The sequence below is a fragment of the Kwoniella bestiolae genome, chromosome 1 (genome assembly GCF_000512585.2).
Source record: "Kwoniella bestiolae CBS 10118 chromosome 1, complete sequence".
Lineage (NCBI taxonomy): Eukaryota > Fungi > Basidiomycota > Tremellomycetes > Tremellales > Cryptococcaceae > Kwoniella > Kwoniella bestiolae.
The window spans coordinates 4,567,738-4,579,390 of record NC_089241.1 but is presented as its reverse complement, the minus strand read 5'-3'; the positions used below and the strand labels follow the sequence as shown (position 1 = coordinate 4,579,390).

The 11,653-nt window shown below is 47.2% G+C and overlaps 5 protein-coding genes across 5 annotated transcripts; 3 read left to right on the top strand and 2 right to left on the bottom strand.

Annotated features, from left to right (window-relative positions):
• Positions 1 to 104: 104 nt before the first annotated feature.
• I302_101730 (uncharacterized protein) lies at positions 105 to 724 on the top strand (the record flags this gene model as incomplete). Its single annotated transcript, XM_019187108.1, has 2 exons — positions 105 to 341; positions 410 to 724. The coding sequence occupies 2 exons, from the start codon at positions 105 to 107 to the stop codon at positions 722 to 724; spliced, it is 552 nt and encodes a 183-aa protein (XP_019049986.1).
• A 1,306-nt stretch (positions 725 to 2,030) lies between these two features.
• I302_101729 (uncharacterized protein) lies at positions 2,031 to 2,719 on the top strand (the record flags this gene model as incomplete). Its single annotated transcript, XM_019187107.1, has 2 exons — positions 2,031 to 2,261; positions 2,345 to 2,719. 2 exons carry the CDS (start codon positions 2,031 to 2,033, stop codon positions 2,717 to 2,719), a joined length of 606 nt encoding a protein of 201 aa, XP_019049985.1.
• An 865-nt stretch (positions 2,720 to 3,584) lies between these two features.
• On the bottom strand, positions 3,585 to 7,852 carry I302_101728 (uncharacterized protein; the record flags this gene model as incomplete). Its single annotated transcript, XM_019187106.1, has 14 exons — positions 3,585 to 4,052; positions 4,120 to 4,204; positions 4,277 to 4,449; positions 4,510 to 4,632; positions 4,711 to 4,848; positions 4,918 to 5,257; positions 5,321 to 5,804; positions 5,880 to 6,547; positions 6,599 to 6,750; positions 6,818 to 6,971; positions 7,041 to 7,153; positions 7,225 to 7,337; positions 7,419 to 7,486; positions 7,545 to 7,852. 14 exons carry the CDS (start codon positions 7,850 to 7,852, stop codon positions 3,585 to 3,587), a joined length of 3,387 nt encoding a protein of 1,128 aa, XP_019049984.1.
• Positions 7,853 to 8,216: 364 nt separating this feature from the next.
• I302_101727 (uncharacterized protein) lies at positions 8,217 to 8,937 on the top strand (the record flags this gene model as incomplete). Its single annotated transcript, XM_019187105.1, has 3 exons — positions 8,217 to 8,360; positions 8,448 to 8,555; positions 8,635 to 8,937. The coding sequence occupies 3 exons, from the start codon at positions 8,217 to 8,219 to the stop codon at positions 8,935 to 8,937; spliced, it is 555 nt and encodes a 184-aa protein (XP_019049983.1).
• Positions 8,938 to 9,183: 246 nt separating this feature from the next.
• Positions 9,184 to 11,551, bottom strand: I302_101726 (uncharacterized protein; the record flags this gene model as incomplete). The annotated part of the gene is made up of 2 exons (XM_019187104.1): positions 9,184 to 10,484; positions 10,594 to 11,551. The coding sequence occupies 2 exons, from the start codon at positions 11,549 to 11,551 to the stop codon at positions 9,184 to 9,186; spliced, it is 2,259 nt and encodes a 752-aa protein (XP_019049982.1).
• Between the last annotated feature and the right edge of the window lie 102 nt (positions 11,552 to 11,653).

Sequence of the window (11,653 nt, the reverse complement as noted above, 5' to 3'; positions counted from 1 at the left end):
GCCTTTGATCATTCGAATTTCCCACTCTGAGCTAAGAACATACCCTGCAATTCCCAACAAATTCCTTTTTTATTGTCAGCCGACCTTCGACCACACGAATGAATATGTCCACAGAGCCCACCGAAAGCCCCTCTAAACACACCGTAAAGTGGCAGGATCCCAAAGGCAACAAAGCCGAGCGAGCGTCTTGGGTCCATCAGATAGATTTCCTACTCAAGACGACCCAGGGCACTGGGAAAGAGACGGTGTTCATGGCGGAATCTCACTGGCACCGGGACGGGAAACCGGACCAGGTGGAATGGACTCTCGGTCCTGTCACACCATCTGGCGTCACCCCCAAGGTTTGTGCTCTCCGATCGAGATCCTTCTCATGTCAAAGTGTAGACTGACTTTCATGGATCGCGCTCAGAGACATGTAAGCGATGACGATGCTCATGGTACATACACGATCATTGCGGAAACGACCGACGAACGTCGTCGCAGTCAAGGCAGGCACGCACCAGGCTTCTGGAACATTCGTTCCAACAAATCAGAGATATTCGGGGATATACTTTGCACCGCGACTGATCAAGGGGTCAAGATGGTGATGGGTAATCAGTACCCTAACGCGTATGTCGAGGTTGAAAATACCGTCAAGCCGGGGTGGAAATGGAGACTTTGGGATGGCAGAGTGGTCACAGTCTACAGCGGAACTGACAAGTCCTCTTGCAGGTCTTCCTCTTAAGGAAGGTTGTCCACTTTGGTTTCTGAGATCACGGTGACAGTATGGAGGAGTTGTGATCAGCTAGCTCCACTTGTGGATTCAAAGCGATTCCGCGACTTCAGATATGGTATTTTATGGTTTTTAAACTGTCGCCAAGGTCGGGCAAGTCAAGACATGGGGATACACTTATGACATGCAACGTATTTCGAGTTTTATGTGTAGGGTGCCCATCGGCTATTCGAGCTACAGCCAGATCAAGCTTCAGCGGGCGATGGGACGAGACATGAAAGTGTACCTATACTAGGATCACCTACTCTTCCCGCGTCTGCGAAAGGCCAAACACTAAACTTTGATTGACAGGGTGATGTACCGTCTCACATCAGCTGTCAGTTTTGCAAGCTCTCCTCCTATCTTTGAGTGAGCTTGTAAGGGGCGGATTATTGGCATCTTTATCAGTTTTTCCCCACACAAAGGGCGTCGTCTCTCCCTCGACAAGGCTGCCGGTTTTTTGATCACTCCTCCCGAATGTCAATTCAGCACGGTTCAAAATGGTTCGATCGTGGTTTTAGCGGGCAGGCTGTACTCTCGGCTTCAGCATTATCTGTTAATTTCTGCGACGGAACATGCCCTTCAGCCTAGCAGTTCAGCGTCTAGTATCTCTCAGAGGATTCAATGAGGGCTACAACCTGAAGACTCGGTTTTGTCGCGTGCGCCGTCTCCGATCTTCTCGTGTTTGGAGTCGAACCAATCTCCCCTCCTGATGAGGAGCTGCAAATGTGGATAATCCGAAATCAGTGGACCGTTAACCGGTGATTTATCGGAATTTTTCTCAATGGTGGGTGAGACTTGAGTTACTACAGTCTCGACTTATCTAAAACCGATGAAAACGGGCACGCATCGAGCAGATGAGTTAGTACACCAGAACATATTGCGGTTATCGAGAGTCCAGACGTCACGTGGTATCCGTATCCTTTCTGAGCGTCTTTTCCCCTCCGAACTCCGCAGTCAACCATGCATCTTAAGATGTACTGCTCAGAATCCAGATCGGGCCAGAAGTAAAATGAACACAGTTGGACTTGGACAACATCCGAGACCAATAGGCTATCTCGGCGATGGCCTTCCTGTCAGATGGAGGGCGAGTCGTTTGGCGTAGGGCCTAGAGTTGCAGGAATACAAGGCTTTGACGAGCTTAACCAACCCTTCGTTTGGTTGTCGTAAGGTATGAATAGGACGGCTCAGATCTGTTCAGTCCAGAGACATCATCCCCTCCACAACGCCCATTTTTTCACAAAAGTGAACACTCCTGATACGGTAGACTTGATTCAGCATGACTAGTACTGGGAACTCTAACAACCTCATGCCACACTTCAAATTTCGAAGTGGGCAATCCTGCCCTCAAGAGACCCATAGGACCCTCGATTACTGTCTTAAGGGGTTCGGCAAGACTGACTCAGAGGCATGGAAGATGTATCTTGAGAGACCTGGGACCAACGGTGGCGGATCAGAGAATAAAGAGCTCACCATAGCACCGAGTGTACACAGTGCTGACGCAGCACCGGTAAGTGCCTTCGTCAGATCGTCTTTAGGCTTTGAAATACCACCCTGTTCTCCATTACTGACCTTTTTTGTCATTCTCTCCAGGGAGAGGATCCCAAGGGTAGAGACTTCTTCTACTCCTTGACTCTGACAAGGCCACCAGAGTCCCGAATGCCAAAATTGGAGAAATTTCCGGTGCCGCTCAATTCCATGGTTTCCTTTGATGGGGTTGCATGGCGCCCGACTGAATCGGGGGTCAGTGCCCAAGCGAGCTTGAATCTGAACAATGGATATGTGGAGATTACCAACACCATCAAGGCCGGGGACGAATGGACGATGCCCGGCGGAGAGACCGTCTCAGTAGTTCGAGAATATCTCAAATCAGACACCAGCCTTCCCCCTTGGAATTGCAAAAGTGCAGGTGGATCGAACTTCTCTAAAGGTCGTAAGTCTGTTCGATGGAACGTGGCAGCAGCCTAAGGAACGTGAGTTCTTGTTGGTGTCAATCGAATGGAGGACATGGTATCCAGGAGGTTAAGAGTGATCAACAGTGTGATATTTCGTATGTCAGCACATGCATGAGAGTGATTGATGCACACCGATCTTTGTGATAAGACAGAAGATGCAAAAGCTTTGTGCTGAATGGATGCACTCTGAGTACTTTCACTTCACTGATCAACGTCATCATGTACGTCATACTTTCCTTCTTCCTTCTGTTTGAAAGGATGACAGCTCTCCTTTCAAGATTTTAGTAGACAAACTTTGCGGAATTGCCGTTGTAGATAGTGGTCTCATAGCCATTCTTGCCCTATATAAATCGCCTTGAACATTATGTTCCAGGTACTATTGATGCAAGCCCCATCTTCGTCTATCCCTTTTCCAGCTTTCTTTGATCCTCGAACTTCAAAGCTGTTTGATCAATCGCCGCTGTTACTGTGAAATTTCTTCTAACAACATGTCGGACCAGAATTCTTTGCGGCTGGATTACATTACATCCTCGAGATGCGTTCACGAGGCAAGTGAGGCATCGGAGGAAAAAGGTGAAAAGTCTGTGCCCTAGGAGAATCAGGCGTGAGGGCTTGTTTGGCGGGCACATTGTGCGTGATTCGCAGATGGGGCCCGAAAATGGCCTTTTGACTGGTGAACAATGTATATGTCGATGATTGTTTATGCATCTGTTATTTAGGTCCATAAGTCTGACGTTGAAAATTTCTTCTGGCAGCAGTGGGATGATTATCATGCCATCACGATTTCGTACGTATCCGATAAAACATACGAACACCATCCAGTAGTCTCGCCTTTGCACGCGTGGATCACCTTGAGGCTACTGTAACTTTCAATTTACCTAATACCTCCTATACCTGGAATCATGGTTAACAAACTCCCAGCACTTCTCCCCATTCTCATCCCCCAACAAACCCTTCATCTCCCTTTTGTTCATCCTCACCAAATCCCTGATCGATTCAATTTTACTCATGACAAGCTTCAAATTCCTACCGCTCACTCCAGGGAGGGAACGCAGCATCTCCACCGATCCAGTATTTTCAATCCCACTTCTGAATGATTCGGTCACTCCTCCGTCGGACGTGGTGCCCTTTAGAGTAGCAATCATCTCATCAGGCTCATCATGGTTCAGTTTGAGATCCGATAAGATTCGGACTGATTCGTGAGGCGAGGAAGACCATATAATGCGGAGTTTCGGAAAATGAAGGGTGAGTAGTACTAGTTTCGATTGGAGGTAAAATGTATCGCGCCAGGAATCATCCTTCTCCGAAGATCGGCCTGCTGTCTCTCGACGTGCGTCTTCACGGGTCTATCGAGAGGCACATATTCAGCAAATGACACTTCGGGGATGCCCCCTAGTTGTTGGCGATACTCACTCTTAGCCCGAATTTATCCTCTTCAAACTCAATAAGCAGTATGCATACCTCGTAATGCGAAGTCATCGATTCACATTGAGTATGTCTAAGATCACATCATCATCATCAGCACCTGTTACTGATTCTCACTGTAGATCAAAGAGGGATAGATGCTTACAATCGACCATTTGCAAAACTCGCTTCCAGATCTGGTAAAGCCTTTCTCTCCACGCACATCTTAGGTGACAAGATGTAATCTCCCACAGTCAAAGTCGTAGGCACGATTTTGATACCCGCTGCGTCGATCAGTGATGGTAGAAGTGCACCCATCTCTCGGATATCAACAATGATCTACCGACAGCACACAATCAGCTTCAATTTTATCCCAGACGACATCGAGAAGAGACTTACACGAGCATCTTCAACAGGCTCACCCCCACCTGCATTTCTCGATGAGTAAGTAGTCTTGGATCGAGTCACGTTATCCCGCATTGGAGCTCGAGGGTTATTATTATATATAGGAATGACCATCGTCTGTTAGGAATCGCAGCACGTTAGTCCAGCTCCTTCCAGCTGTCAGGGTAGTAGTCAGCGGCAAAGTCATGAACTCACCTGCCTATCATCAATAAGCTTCTTGAAAGCCTCTGCTTCCCTCGTTATAGTCGACAAGAATCTATCTTCCTCAAACGAGTTGGTATATATCATCTGATACACTCGAAGTGACAATCCAGGATTACTATTCTTGTATACCTAGACTCATACGTCAGCGTCTCTCCCTCTCCTTCAAGACATAAGATTGTCGTGAAGTCTGGAACTCACTTCAAGACGCCGTATGAAAGCCAAATTCGGTTCGTACATAACCACGAATCTAGGCCTCAGCTCTTGTAGAAGTATATCATCATCTTCACCACCGTACGGCCGTATTATAACTGTATCTTCAGGCGCTAAAAGTCCATATTCATCTTCGAAGTTTTCAGGCATCAAGCCGAAATCGTATCCTGAGCTATCGGGAAGTTGACCTGCCGCAGTCGAGGTAGAAGAAAATGTGAGAGATGAAGTAGCTGGGTCGAGATCCTGTTCCTCCAATACACCTGACTGAGCTAATAGAGCGGAACCGAGATCGGGTGTTTGTGTGGAAGATGATCCTGCTCCTCTTGATCTGGGCATTCATACATTTGGTCAGTTACAGACTAACCGAGAGGACAATTTGGGAAAGACTTACGACTCCGCCAAAGCCCATTGCATCTCCCGATCCTCTGCCCCATCATCACCGCCCGCAAATGCGGATTGAGCCTTCATCATGGTCTCCTTGTGATCCCGCTCCATATCAGCCAATCTAGGAGCAGCCATAGCAGCAGCAGCGCCACCTCGTATCCTCCTGCGCTTATATGCAGGTACCCCTCTACCCCTGTTCCCATTAACTCCTCGTCGGCTATTCGCAACTTCCAAGCGCTTCTCTTCCATTTCGCCTCTCTTCACTCGCACTTCATCGCCTTCATCACCTTTCATCTTGTTCGGGTCGGATAGCCTCTCCCCGTTCTTTTCATGCTGCCAATTCGACAAGAACAGGGTTTCCATCATCTTTTTCCCTGCATTTGGACCGAATGCGGGTTCAGTCTTCTGCATGGTTGTGAGGTATTGACGGAGCTGTAAGCAAGTTCGATCGGAAGAGCACATGATCAGGACAATGTTGGTCCCAGGTGTGTCTGAGAAACCAAAATCAGCTGCTTTTCTCCGCGGAATACGTGAACTGTGTAGCTGGATTGGCGTTGCTAACTCACCAGCATGCGATTCCGATACTCTAGCAATGGTGTCTTCAATCTCCTTTAGCACTTTCGCTAACAAGCTCCATTTCGGCTGCTCCTCCAATACCGCTTCATGTCCTTTCCGCAATCTCTTCTTGACGCTTCTAGATAAACCTTCCTGTAAACCAACTAATACAGGTCTGAAAACGGGTGGGGCATCTCCCGTGGCTTCTCTGAGCGTTTCTTCTCCATCACCATCTCCGTTGGCCCCGACCTCCACCATCGCTTCATCTTCATCTTCGTCCTGTGTTTGAGGTACAGTCTGCGTCTGAGTGGCAAACACTTCCATGATGTCATCCTCATTGTCATCTAGTCCCGGATCGACCGTGGTATACATCCTTTCTGCGGCACTTAACGCCTCTTCCTCATCCCTAAAATCATCTACACCCCCTTCAGCACCCGGTGGTCCATCCCTGACCTCTTCACGCGTGGGCGAGTCATCGTGATGCTCGTTATCCATTAGCGGTGCTTTGTGTGACACTCTAGCTTGTGATGCTTCAACCAGTTTGCTAGCGGATTTGGCGTTGAACCAATCGTGAACATGTCTAGCTGGGCCAGTGGCTAGTTTCTCAGCTTGGAAGTGTTGCCTCTGAAGAGTATTAATATACGAAGCGAAAGTCGCAGAATCGTACTCCAGAAGCCATCTGTGTCTATGTCAACACAATCCTGGACAGCGTCGAAGATAGCTAACTTACGTATGTAAATTCCTCAGTTCCGTTAAAGCAGCTACATGTATCTTCGTCTTGGCTCCTACTTTGTGCCAGACCGGCTTCAGTTTCATTCGCACTATCGTATCGAAATTCTTGAACTGGGCATTTCGAACATTGATTTCTTCTAGGTCGAGGTTCTACCGATAAAATTCGAGTCAGCCCATCTCATGGAATAAAGAGTCGTTGTTTGTGGTGAAGGCTTACCAGCGAGTGATCCCTCTTCAGCTCCACCAACATAGCTTCCATACACTCCGTTATACTATCCTGACACTGTCTCATCAGATCCGTCATAGGCTGATACATCTCTACCACATCCGCTCTTCGACTCGCTAAAGCTTGCTTGACGTCTTCGTTGAACCTGTTAAAGAGATCAGCTAGGATACAAAAATTGTCTTGAAGAAATAGCTGCGTAAAGATACATACATACCTTGGCCATATCATAACGCTGTTCATGTTCAGATTTACCAACATATCTTTCAGTGGTGAAATGCCATGAGCGAACATCTCAGGTTCATCTGAGAAAGCTTTACAGAAGCCGCTCTGGGTGATGCAAATGAATAAATGAACATCTTTGTCGCTGTACTGAAGTCTTCCCACTTTTGTGAGCTCACCTGATTCTCTCTTCTGTACAGACGAACAGCAAATTCCTCTTGACTTCCATGAGATACCCTCTCAGCGTGTAGTATCACAAGACCAGTGATGAGTTTTGCGGGTATCGTCCCCTCTAAGTGCAGGTATGATATCATTAGCGACTGAGTTGACAGTGTTCCGCCTTGAGCTGCTAGTATAATCAAGAGACACTCACTTAGAAAATCGTTCACCAAGATCTTACTGGTAACCGAGAATAGCCCTCCATGCCTATACATCTCCTCTCTATTTCCCTCTATAATCAGCATCAAGCCATAGTGCAATAATCCAGAGAAGTACATACCGTTCCTTGACACTCATCTCGTACCCCACCACTCTAAATCCAGGATCTCTGACCCCCATAATACCCAGTTCATCCCCTATACCAGCTTCGTCCGCCGGTGTAGCCCCCACCACCAGAACCAGATCCTCTTTCCTATCGTACGTCTTCAGCAGCGCACAGACTACTCTTCGCAGTCCCAATCCTTTCGCCAAGATGACTAGGTCGTCCTGCTGTGGTCTACATATCTGTCGTATGAGTGTTTTGTGGAATGAGAGGTAGGGGATATGCCGACGTGAATTAGGGGGGAAGGAGGGTTGAGGTGTGGACATGGTGGGGGAGTAGGAGATGTTGCTGAGCTTTCAAGCTATGTTCTCAGCATGAGTTGTTATTGCTGTCGGTGTGTAGGCTCGCAGGTGGAGAAAATGGTGATGGACTACACGGAGAAGTATAGATGATGAAGATCAGTTGATGAGGATGACGATCATTGAAGAGGATGGGGTTTGTTTTTATACGTCACCTAGGTGCATCTCTCTGGCTTCCGACGGAAACAAGACTAAAGCTCGTCCATCAAAACATCTTGACATTCCCAAATTTCATTTCATTCACTCTTTCTTTTCGCTGTTCAATAAACCACATCTCTACTCGCTATACACCATATCAGCTCTATCATCACATCACAACCACCCGCTCAATATGTTCGCCCAAGTATCAACTCGACGCTTCCTCCACACCTCTCGGACTCTGTTCTCCGCTCAACCGGGGTTGGAAGTCACCCTGCGAAATGCCTTGAAGGCTTCTATGAAAGCTAAAGATAAACCTGCAGCGGCGTGTTTGAAGGTGAATTGGTTTCACGAGTTTCTAAAACTATAGGGGAAGAATTGAACACAAAAATACTTGGGCTAATCTGAGTTCATATGATTCCAGTCGATCCTCGCAGACGTAACGAACGCTACTAAATCAGGTGCGAACCCGAACGAGCCGATCAGTGACGAGGGAGTCATGGGAGTCTTGAAGAAAGGTATCTCGCAGAGGGTGAGTCAAAACTCCGGTCTACATAGAGCGGAATCAAGATTCCATCACGCGTTTTTGAGCTGATCTGATTTTCGCTCAGATCCAAGCTTCCGGATCCTACTCTCCCACCTCCCCCTCCCCTCACCCAGAGAACTATTCCTCCCTTCTCAACGAGATCACCCTCCTCAAATCATTCTTACCCGAGGCCCCATCCAATGAAGCTCTCCAGCAATCTATCGATAAGATCATCAGCGGGCTGACGGACGAGCTGAAAGCTTCGAGAGGGGTGGCGGGACAGGTGATCAATAAGTTGTGGGAGGAGTTGGGAGATAGTAAGAATGGGGTGGACAAGAAGGTTGTTGGGAAGATGGTTCAGGAGGGTTTGAAGAGGTTACAGATATAGGGGTGATTATCATGGAACGAGAACCAGAAGTGATAGATTAGCGAAAGATCAAGAGCAATATCAAGAAGAGAATACACCACTCATTGTACAGTTATTTACCACTACTGTGATTACAACTACGACTATTCAGCATAAATCGCATAGATGATTCATGATATATATGATATGCTCATATCGAAAACTATACTACACCTTACCCTCAAATGATATAGATATATAAACATACAACAACAAAGATCCACCGTACTACTCTCCCGACCAACTATCAGAACGTAATTTCTTCTTTGACCCATTCCTGGAGCCTGATCCTGACCCATATCCAGATGAAAGTACGCTCAGCCCATCCCCATCCTCAACTTGATTCGCCTGAAATGATAGATTCTTTTGATAGTTGTTGAGAAATTCCAATTTCGAGATCTCTTCAACTCCCTCACCATCATCTTCTACGATCTCCTCTTTCCCATCATCACTCTCACTGATACCTTCTTCATGAGCAGGGATAGCTCCCTCCTTCTTAAGAGCTTTGAACATCTTCCTGAATTGTTTATTCGTCAATGCGGGATCACGCGCCTTGGCCTTCTTCCATTCTCTTCTGTATTCCTTATTATGCTGTTTTCGTCTCTTTGGTTCTTGCGGTGGCGGGTTTAAAAGGTCATCGTGGATGATACCTTGGTTTTGACGTCGAGGTGATGATGCGGCCTGATACAACATCTCTTCGGTCCCCTCAGCCTCATACCCATTCGATACACCTTGTCCAACGGCCAAATCCGAGATGATCTCCCTAGCTACCACCAGCGAATCTTTCTGCTCCACTGTCAGATTTGATGTCGAGTAGATCAAGCTATCGATATACCTAGCCACATCTAATGGTCTCAAATGGCTTGAATGTGGGGTATCAGGTGGAGGAGGGGAAGATACCTCGTCATGATCAATCCCATCATTCGTATGATACCCTCTTCTACCCTTGCTATACAATTTCACAGGTGGAGAGCTCCCTCCTCTGGAAGATTTAGATTTCTGCAGTTGAGAGATAGAATTGGGATCTGGGGATATACCATGTCTTATATCTATTCCTCGTTCCCTCAATGTCGATTTACCTTTCTCGACCCATCCTTCGAACATATCGGGGTGGGAGAACCAATGAGAAAAGGAATCATGAGATGGTAAATCTTCCAGTCCTATCTCCACGTGATTGTTTGATGGATTTGAGGTGGAGGAAGGGTGTAGCAGACCGCCCGACCTGATCCAGAAGGGTACGTTATTAACGTATTTCAACTCATCCAATATCCCAATAACAGCTAAGAGGGTTTGGTCCATCTCGCCATCTCCAGCAGAAGACGCGATCTTCGAATTTTGATATTCCTCTTTACCGAATTCAGGGATAACAAGTTGGTTGAACGGTTGGTAGATTGCTTTTAATGGTGAATCATCTAATAATACTATTCGCTTTTCGTCGAATTCCCATGGAGGTTGAGGGGAGTCATGAGGTGGGTGGCGTAGGTGATCTAGGACTTTACGGAGATCTTTGGTAGTTTGGACTTTCCTTGCTATATCCATCGACAGAGAACAAAGAGGCTACATCAGATGCATGCATTTCACAAGTGGTACGAAAGAGAGACGAGCAAGAGACTGAGAGAGAAGAGAAAGTAAACATACAATAATCACCACTTCTCAATCCCATCTTATCTCTCGCCCAGACACCTAACAATCTCCCTTCTCCCTCCTGTTCTCTAGCCGACCTTCCTTCTTCACTCTCCTCTTCCCATATCCCTTCTATAAATCTGGGTCCAAACGCTGATTCCACCATCCCACGAACATTATGCGGTTGAGCAGAAGACCAGACAAAGACTTCCCATCCCCTTTTACCCCTTTTCGATTGTCGGTCAGGTAGAAAAAGATATTCAAGGAAGGATTGGAGGTATGGCCTGGGATGAGAGTTTCTCCCTTCAGATGACGACGACCGATTACGATATACCAGTGCGCCATTGAGGTCTAACACTAATAATTTCGGTACTATCCTTTCGCTACTTAGTGGTTCGTCGAGGTTCGGACGTAGAAGGTCCAAATATTTTGGGGGAGGAAGGTTGACAGGAGGAGGAGTGACTGTCCGATCTCTGACAAAGGGTCGGGACTGTGGTTGAGAGTGATACTGACGTGAGGGAGGTTGAGATTGGGGGGAAGGTGGTCGCAAGGGTAAAGTGGGAGGGAAGGAAGGTAATATCGGACTGGAGAAGCCTCTCTGGTGAGGTGGAATATAGGTTGACGTCGATCTTCCCTCGTTGGGATTATATGCATTTTGATCGTAGGCAGGACTAGGATAGGAGTTTTCGTATGGCCTGTTGTAAGAGTAATCATTCCTTCCTTTGTATCCACCATATCCATAATCTCTATACTCAGGGTACTCCCTAGACCTATCATTATACGGATGATCTCTCTCTGCCCTATATCCTTCTCCTCGATTTTGACTATACCCGTAATCCCTGCTATCATACCCGTAGCGGGAGGAAGAGGATTCACCGCCCGAGTAGTCTACGGGATACCGTTGACTAGACGATTGTCCATGATTGGGTTCCGAACGGTATTGGTATCGCGAGTTGGGATGGGAGTAGGACATGTTGGTGCATTTGCTTGATGCGTTCTGCGTTTCCTGTAGCTGGTGACTGGCGAGCAAAGAAGGGAAGAACGTAAGTACGGATCAGCAACGATGGTACTTAGT